This window comes from Eurypyga helias, unplaced genomic scaffold (assembly GCF_000690775.1).
Source record: "Eurypyga helias isolate BGI_N326 unplaced genomic scaffold, ASM69077v1 scaffold29718, whole genome shotgun sequence".
Lineage (NCBI taxonomy): Eukaryota > Metazoa > Chordata > Aves > Eurypygiformes > Eurypygidae > Eurypyga > Eurypyga helias.
In genome coordinates this window covers 9279-18537 of record NW_010268170.1, presented here as the reverse complement: position 1 = coordinate 18537, position 9259 = coordinate 9279, and the positions used below count along the sequence as shown (strand labels likewise).

Genomic DNA, 9259 nt, shown 5'->3' with positions numbered 1-9259 from the left:
CATTCCTCTCTTCTTGAAAATGGGGTCACATGGTTGTAGGTGGCAGAAGAATGAACGAGACCGTTCCGTTCCGTGTCCTTGTCTGGAATATTAGTGTTTGAAATTAGCAGCTGGGGTGGATTCATGCAGAAGAGGTCCAGGTTACTACAAAAAGGCAAAGAACTTCATTCCAAACATACTTGTTCTTAACAAGCACATGTCACATACAGATCGGAGATGGAGAACAAGCTCTGCCCTCTTTCCAACAGAAGGATTTACAGAGAGGACTTCCAGGAGGTGGCCAGAGAACTTAACTTCCCCTCGGGAGCAGAAAAAGGTCAGTCACCTACCCCAGGAAGTATGCGAGAACGGGTCGGTTTCCCTGCTCGCTGTAAGGAGTGAGACGGCGCGGGGAGGGCCGTGGCCAGCAGGAAAGACTTGGCTGCCTGCGGGGTGGCGCTCAGCGCCCGCTCGCACGGCCTCAGCAGACAGCACTGCGCACTCCGAGTCACGCTGCTTTATTGGTTACCGAGCCGCAATTCAGAGTACTGCCTCGGAGCCGCCCGGAGCCGGCTCTCTCCCTCGCTCCTGACGTAACGGGTGGGACACCACCCGCTACGCGGGCAATAAAAATAAAAACGTCTCTGTTCAAACTCGTCGCGCCCAGGGGAAGGTTCCGTAGTTTCCGTTGGCCCAGGTTCCGTAGCGGACATGCTCCCACCTGATTAGCCATCGGCATCGATTCTGTGAGCTGCGGGACGAGAACACGAATGGACGCGTGCCGTTGCGTCGGGTGACGCATCCCAGCATGAACCCACCACGTTTCTAACTCAACACGATTCCTCCCACACAGACGGAAGCTTTGTAAGGTGGAAATCCCTAAACTGGGCCAGGGAGACGATCCAGAGTTAACGCAGCTTCGTGCCCTTTCCCCAACTCCCCAGACCTACGGGGGTACCAGTGCAACTTGTCACTAGCAGGTACCTGGTTCACAAAATTATCCTGGCAGGGAGAATGTTTTGGCAGATGGATAAATGAGGCTCAGGCCTCCACCTTGCCCCCAAAGGGCAAGCCAACTGCCCACTGGGCCACCAGCAGCTGCAGGCGGCCTCTGGTTAGCCGGTGTAAGCTGCTGCAGCGGTGCTGCTGAGCTCTTTCAGGTCACGCTCCACAGGCGTGTCATGGCCAGTCCATCGTGGTAACCCCAGTTCTGACCCCAGAATTCCCAGTTCTGCGTGCTTCACCACACAGAGCTGGAGCAATCCTTTACTCGTCCTTGGTACTTACATTGCTTTGGTATCCTAAGGGCCTCGTTGTCAGCGGACATGACTTGGTGCAGAACTCCTCGGAACTGATAGAGCACTTTCAGACTCTTCTCCTCACCCACGCAGGGGTCGTAGAAACCCGGCAGCCCGGCCTTGAACCAGAGGAGAACAAAGTGAGCATCAGGGAATGCCCTTTCACAGCTCTTCAGCTGACCAAAACCACCCTGAGTGCCAGAACGAGGTGTTATTAAAAGGAGTTTTGTTGCCAGTGAGACAAGAAGCCAAGGAATCCCCTCGGCATAGGCAGAAATGAGCGACTCAGGGTTGGGAAGTTTCTGGTGTACAGCCCCAGGCTGTAACACACCGTCCCAGGCTGCAAACAGAGACACTGTTTCTTTGGCACTGGAAATGCCCAGAGAAACAGCTCCTGGAGGTTCGTAACACTTGGTATGTAAAGGGCTTCTGGACATGGGTCTAGTGACTAGCTCCAAGCACCCTGGGGCGATCCCCTGGCAGGACAGCACCCGGGGCAGTCGAAACCCCGCGTCACACCTTCCAGCCCCCCGAGGCCGGGTTTGACAGCACAGCTCCGTACCTTGGACGCCTCTGTGAGGATGAGTTTGGAGTCTTTCACCAAGCACTGCAGGGGCACGGTCACATCTATTACTTTCACCTTCTCGTTCTTCCTGCTGTTGTCATTGACAAACTTCCCATACCAGGCGTTCACTACAATCAAACCTGCGTTTCACAGGAAATCACAGATGATGAAAGGCTCCCCCGGCAGCTGGGCAGGCACTGGTGAAACGGCCATCATGGCCCAGAGCCATGCTTCTCCAGACAGCAGAGCATTTCTGCCGGCGTGTTTGTTAGCAATCAGTCAGCACTAGGGCAGAACGACAAGGCTCCGACGCCACGTTGACCTGACCGTCCCAGCGGATGGCAGTTCACTTGGGAACACGCTCTGGGAAATTGCTAACAAACATCAGGTTTCCATGATGATGCAGGAGCAAACCATGGAAGCTGGAGATCAGTCAAACCTAAACTTCTGCACCTCTTTTGTGGAGAGGTGAATCCAGACTCCCCTCTTCAGCCCGCTGATCCCTACTACGCTCAGGCACCATGAGCCAGCCAAATCACAATGGAACTTCCCCGCTACACATGCGACAGCAATTACGCTGCACTTTGTTAGGATGGAAGTGAAGAAACCTCCTCGCGTTCCTGACCCTCAACTACCCAGCCTTTGTACTGTTCCCTCCTCTCTCTAAATTTAGGGAAGAAGCAAATGGTGTTGTAATCTTTACCCATTCTGGCTTCCTCCGCTTCGATTATCCTCCGGACGGACTCTTGCATTAACCGGACCTGCCACAACGCAAAGGGCAGAGCTACAGTCAGTGTCCGAAAGAGAAAAGCTCAGAGTGGGAACAGGTTCCTTGAACTCAGGGGATGCTGTTACGAGGAAGACTCACCGCGGCTTCAGCCTCCTGCTTCTTCTGGAGGATGTCGCTGGCTGTGCTCTCCCTTTGCTTCTCCAGCTCCCTGGCACAAGGAAGGGGACAGGTCTAGCCGCGAAGCGACCGATGCCGCCGCACCCCCCAAACTACAACTGACCCACAACCACCCCCCAAGCGAGCTCAGTTTAAGGTTCTTCCCGCCTTTCCAGATCTCAGTAGTTGGGGTGAACCACAGTGCCCCAGCTGGATACCCCAGTCTTTGAATTCCCAGCTCTGAATTGAAAGCAGAGTCTTGTAAGCTCACCTCTCCTTCTGTGCCTTGAGGTAGGGTTTGATGATTAGCCTGTGCATGGCGAAGTAGATCACTAGAGGTCCCACGGTGGCATAGAACACAGCGCTGGGAAGCAGCTGATCTGTTAGGTGGACAGGGAAGAAGTAGGTCTGGCTAGCCCTATTCAACCTGGAACAAAACAGAGCGACAGGTAAGAGGAATTGCAGTTCAGTGTGCTCAATTCAGCACACTCAGCAGCAGTGTACGCCGCTGAACCTCTGCGGAGCCCCAGGAGAGAGGAGTGATGGGCTGAGGGTGAAAATCCGATAGACAGTGGTACGACAGCCAGCTGACACCCCCCAGAGCCAGACGCTTATGTCGCAGACACCTCTTGTGGTAGGACCTGACCACTCTAAAGTGGGATTTTTTAATCTCAGGAGAATTCATTTGGTTATTAATTTCATCAGGGAAAGGGACCAAAATCAAACAAAGCAAAGAGAATGCCTAGAGGTCTGTGTTCACAGCACTGCTGCGTGCCAACGTTAACAGTTTGCTGATGCTCAGAATAATATTTATTTTAGAAAACAGTAGTTTCCGGCGATCAGGCTCTTCAGGCCGTTATAGGAGTTTCGCCATCCTGGCACGCCCTCTCCTGGCACTGATTAAAGGTGCACTACGGCACCCGAACCCTGGGCGAGTTCTGCTCCTCGGTCAACTCCCTCACCAGGCACCTGCATGGTTAAGGTAATCCACCAGTTCAAGTACACACTTGGGTGCAGACTTAGAAAACCGGAATGCAATTAAATCCACTTCCAGTAGTAATGTTTTCAGAATCTTCCACACACTTCCCATAATACCCCAAGCCTTACTCCAAGCTGTATTTGCCGAGCATTTTGATGCGTGCACACGCACGCAGGCACGCCCCCAGAGAGACGTCTCAGGCCCAGAGCAACCCCAGCAGCAGGCACACGCTGCGCCCGATGGGCACCACGGCGTTCGAGGGGCGGCTGCAGCCATTCAGAGCGTCACAGCGATGCACCCCACGACCGGGACCGCCCCACCTAAACCTCGGAAACAAGGGAACGCAGGTTATGGTCAGCCTCTGCAACCCCGAGTTGTGATCTGGGACTGACTTGATTTTCAAAGACACTCCTTGGGGAACGCCGATGCTGACGGTGGCTCCTAAAACGCTGTGTCTGGAAATCTTCCTCTCTGCTCCGTACTCCACTATGGTCCCAAAGAAACCTGCCCTGGAAGGACAGAACCAAACACTGGTGAGACAGGGAAGAGTCTTGAGTTTCTCTTCATCAAATCCTGCAGTTCCCCAACAAGTGAAACAGGGAAATACATCCGTGTGCAGCAGAAGTTGGCCACTGGAACATTCACTGTGTACCCACAGCATGAGATTGGCCTTTGCAGCTGTGAAGTAGTAAATAGACTGCGAGAACCTTCCGCTTTCTTACTGGTGGTGATACAGCTATCACACACGTACCCGAAGAGGCACACAGAGCTAAGCCTTCAAGACATTCACCTCAGCTTTTACCAGACTTAATTAATGAAAAGCAGATTCCCACAGACCACAGAAGCATTTGGTCTGTCTGGAACCCAGAGGCCTACAGCAGCGGGAGAGGACAGAACCTTCAGGCCATGAGCAAGGCAAATCTCCTCATGCACACTTACTTGACAGAACCTTTCACTCGTGTTTGATCCTCATCCTGAAACTTATGCTGATAACTGACCATCATGAAAGAATGGGGGATGCCCAGCTGAAAGAGAAGAGGAGCCAATGTAAGAAAACGTGCTCTCGGCCACCCCTGATCGTTCCTCCCAATTTCCTTTCTTATCCTCTGAGTGGCCATGCTGGCCACTTACTCATCGCAGCCTGCGCTGCGCACCCTGACCCTGAGCTAAGCGGTGATCCACCAGCCCTGGGTGCAAAGCGAGCAGCAACGGGGCTCTCACCTGTAACGCCACAGTGAAATGGCTGGTTTTGGTGTCCCGGACAATGCTCGTGTTCATGGCTGACTGGATGCCCCACCGCCACTGTAAGTACCCCATCGTGTTCTTGTCGAGGTTGCGGGCCAGGACCGTGGTGAGGCCTGGGCGAATCCCACGGGATGAAAACTGTAGGGCACAGTTTGTAGTGATGAAACTAGGAGGAAGAAGGAAAGCCTCATCAGCGATAAAACACAGGCTCCCAGATGGCTGCAAACTCCTCCTCACCCAGGAGCCCTGCTGAGCACGCAGAGACCGTCCTGCAGCAGCTGTGAGGCCTGAGGGAAAACTCAAACCCATCCAGACTGTACCGACCACCGCACTGCCCGGAGAGCGGCTCACGCCCTGGTTTACAGCCTGTGGCACAGCACTGCAGCAGGGCAGTGTTCTTCCCCTTCCACTCTTCCCCTTCTTGCCCACGGCTGTCTGCAGAGCAGCACACTCGGCTGCTAGAAGAGAGCAGCCCTCCTAGTTAACAACCCTCAAGCACCAGCTCCGAAGCCAGCATTAAGGGCTCTGCGGGAACAAGATCCCTGTATAAGATCCGAGGAATGGCGTACTGAATTAGATAATATACAAAGAAGAAAGCCTACAGTGGCTCCCACGGAGCTCTAATGCCTGTCTTTGATCACAACCTTTCACTTGTGCTCTCCTTTGCAACTCGAGACCTCTATACATTTGTAAGTGTAGTCAGCTGACATTCTGATGTCGCCATACTCGTGACAAATTCGGCATTATTTCCCTCAAATCACAGAATGGTTTGGGTTGGGATGGACCTCAAAGCCCACCCAGTCCCACCCCCTGCCATGGGCAGGGACACCTTCCACTAGACCAGGTTGCTCCAAGCCTCATCCAGCCTGGCTTTGGACACTTCCAGGGATGGGGCATCCACAGCTTCTCTGGGCAACCTGTTCCAGTGCCTCCCCACCCTCTCCGGGAAGAATTTGTTCCTGATGTCCAATCTCGATCTCCCTCTTCCAGTTTAAACCTGTTACCCCTTGTCCTGTCGTGTGAGAAACTCCATCTCACACGTGGAGGCCCCAGAAGAGCTCCCCCATTTCTGGTTCTGATCCCACAGCAAACTGCCATTGCTCTGATTGCGAGATCAGGCCTCAAGGATCATGAATTCACAACAAGATCCAATACAAATCCACGGATGTGGAAATCTGACCTTCTTTAACTGGAAGTATGAAAACGGAGGACACGACACACAGGAAGAGTACAAGCATTCTGATGTGCACTGCAGTGAGACCTTATGTCGAAAGAAATACCTTATTTTGTAGGATAGAAAACAAATCCAGAATTAACACGGAAAAGAACCGAGGCTGCTGAGTCCCTTCATGTGGAATATTACCCATTAGATCAATTTTCTAATATTTACCATCTTGGTGTAAGATTACGGAATATCTTCAGGCCAAAGAGAGGTCCCTGAAGGTCTCCTGCTCCAAACTCCAACTGTTGAAATGCACAATGCCAAAGTGTTAGAAGAAAATGTCTTTTACAACAGGAAAGAACCTGCAAAAAGCAGTTCCTGCTACATCTGCACCTCCCAAGTAAGTTTATTACGTGGGGTTTTTAAAACCTTTTCAGTAACTGACTGATAACGTTACCCACAACCTTTGGTATTACCATGCAGAATGCTGATGCAAATCAAACGCCCCCAGCCTACGGATTCTCAAAAGAAAAGAAGACTCCCCTTTCTCACAGGGTAGCCGTGGCCAGTGTGCAGAAAGCAGCCACCTGCCAGGCACAGCAATGGCATCTCAAAGCCACCGGCCTAGCGAGGTGCAGCTTTTGGGGGTAACTCAGCTCCTTCTATCAAAGCTGCCTGGGAGTCAAACTGTTTTCCCCGGAACTTTCTCCTGTGTGAGCCGAGCAGTTTGTGAAGTGAAGGCAGACTGTCACTGTGCGTGCCCACAGCCCCCGGAAGGCGCCTGGGAGCCTTCAGACAGTGAAATTAGAAAGGCCCTGGAGGCACCAAGCAACAGTTCCGCCAGCGTAAGCCAAGTCCAAATGCACAGCCAGATGTAAAGGGGAAACAAGTAAGAAAACCCAAGGTTTGGCCTTCCCTTCTCAAATTCCTTTGAGAATTCCTTATTCTACAGAATGTAGAAAATGAGAGGTGAAACAGAGCGGAAGTTCCCTGAGGAAAACAAACACGAGGTAGCTCATCCAAGCAGCCGGCCAGGGGGTGGATATAAACACGCGTGCCAGCTAGCACTCACCTCTCCCCATCCCTTGGCAGAAGTCACTCGTCTCAGAGCAAGGTTAATGGATCCACCTCCATTCCCATTCTGAGTGGAAAGGTTACCAGACAGTATGGCTGTGTCCGTGGCAGTCAGCGGTGCCTGGAAAACGAGTGTGTTGTCAGCAGTTGCTCCGATCCCGACTCAGGCATGTAATGCGTGTTCCGCCAGGGCGCAATCCTGACCGCGCAGAGACCGGCAACGCTCCAGCTGACTCCTCATCACCCGCTGCGCCCAGGGCTCTGAACCCGGAGTGGCCACACTTGCTCTGAACTTTGGGTCAAAGAGCAAGTAGGGCAAAAAGTGGGGTAATTCTCACAGCACCCGCCACTTGTGCCACCGCTGATGCACTGCCTGACCGTGAGCTGCCAGCGCGGCTGATCTCACTAGCAGACGACGCTTCTTCAGCTCCCCGGCCAAGGGGCAACAGCCCCATCTTCCCCGACCCGCATCCTCAGAACTGGCGCCGTTTGTTTTCGTACACCAAACCCTCCCCGCTCCCTGAGAACTAGATACCTCTCTCCAACCAGGAGCGAGCCTCCCCACCAGCGGGAAGGCCGCCAGCTGCACCGCGCCTGCGGCAGTGGCCACGCAGTGCTGCTGGGACTGAGTGCCCGCTTCCCACCCAGGCTGGTAAGTGACAATCCGGATGAGACCCCTTGCCCCGTGGCCTCGGCCCCATCACAGCAGGGTCTGCCCCCCTTACCTCAATGGACTGGGATATGTGCATTTTGTTTATCTCAATCTGCGGAAAGCTGCTCCCAGGCACATCTTCGTATTCCTCGTCGTAACGATCAAAGAGGTCAGTGGCATCTATTCCAACACTAATTGTTCCCTAAGGAATGACAAGGGAAAGATGTACCACGCGTGAACAGCCAACACAGGCCAAACGCCTGAACCACCCTTGCATACAGTTACAGGATTTTGCAGTTTTCCCTTATTCTTCAATTACCTTTTCCACTCCAAAACGCGTTTCCTACGCATCCAAGACAAACCAGACTGCATGATTACAATATTCTGAACCAGCAAAATACGTTGGAAGATTAACTGGAGGGAAGACAGTTTTCCAGCAGGAACGCAGCTTGTAGCACTAGCGGGCAACTCTGCAGAGGCAGGCAGAACACTGTCAGCAGCTGGTTTCTTCCCCCACACCTGACCCGGCTCTGTCAGTATTTCCAAGTTGAAATAATGTATTTTATAAATTTTTCTCCAGTGGAACTCGGCCAAAATCCCTCTACGTGCCGCTTCTTACAAGTTATCCGAAACAACAGTTTTGAGCTGCATCCTGCACTTGCAATTGGCCTCGTTAGTCACAAATTTTGTGACTAACCTATACCTTGTAATCAGAAGAAAGGCTGGACAAGGATAGACTTTCAGCAAGCGGTAAACGTTCCCCATCTCAGACCATAGAAAAGCTTATTTCCACAAAAAACTAGGCCATAGCTAAATAGTCTGGCTACCTGCTGCTGTGCTCACTCAGACTAACAGCAAGAGCAGGTTGATTTGCAAAGGGCATGATCAGATCCTCATCTGGGTCATACAGCGTCAGGAGGCTGCGGGAACCTTCCCCGCAGACCTACTGCGCAGTATCCCAGCTCATTTAGAACGTACCGCCAGCACCAAAACCCCCAAACCTCTGTGCGCAAGCACGGAACGCACGGAGCCATCCGTGTAAAGAAGCTGAACAGCTGGGCAGGTACAAAACCCACTCACACGGGGTCTGTGTATGTGGAATAAATTCTTCTTTCAGCCCTTGCTCACTCTGCTCTCATCAAACGCCGAGCCACAAACACAGGAGGAGTTGCAGAGTTCGACCAGACTCGCTGGTTTGGCTCCCAACTAGTTAATTCACTCTGGAGATTCCCAACCTCTTCTCAATGTTTATTTTCTGAAATTGGATAAATATTTTAACGCAGGAAGGTGCGATTATTTCCAGGAGAGCTCTGGTAGAGGGGCTGTGCCTCAGCTGTTATCATAGAATCATGGAAGGGTTTGGGTTGGAAGGGACCTTAAAGATCATCTAGTTCCAACCCCCCTGCCATGGGCAGGGCC

The 9259-nt window shown here is 52.5% G+C and overlaps 1 protein-coding gene across 1 annotated transcript in view; it reads right to left on the bottom strand.

The window, feature by feature from the left end:
• Positions 1-694: 694 nt before the first annotated feature.
• Positions 695-9259, bottom strand: part of DNAJC11 (DnaJ (Hsp40) homolog, subfamily C, member 11) — a 14950-nt gene continuing 6385 nt past the window's right edge. Inside the window, exons 4-15 of the mRNA XM_010157672.1 lie at positions 7914-8042; positions 7187-7309; positions 6343-6416; positions 4929-5118; positions 4647-4732; positions 4100-4216; positions 3000-3155; positions 2711-2780; positions 2546-2603; positions 1840-1982; positions 1267-1396; positions 695-730 (exon numbers count right to left, since the gene is read on the bottom strand). Of these exons, the coding sequence (XP_010155974.1) occupies positions 705-730; positions 1267-1396; positions 1840-1982; positions 2546-2603; positions 2711-2780; positions 3000-3155; positions 4100-4216; positions 4647-4732; positions 4929-5118; positions 6343-6416; positions 7187-7309; positions 7914-8042 (1302 nt within the window). The 3' untranslated portion in view covers positions 695-704. The remainder of the gene's footprint in view (positions 731-1266; positions 1397-1839; positions 1983-2545; positions 2604-2710; positions 2781-2999; positions 3156-4099; positions 4217-4646; positions 4733-4928; positions 5119-6342; positions 6417-7186; positions 7310-7913; positions 8043-9259) is intronic.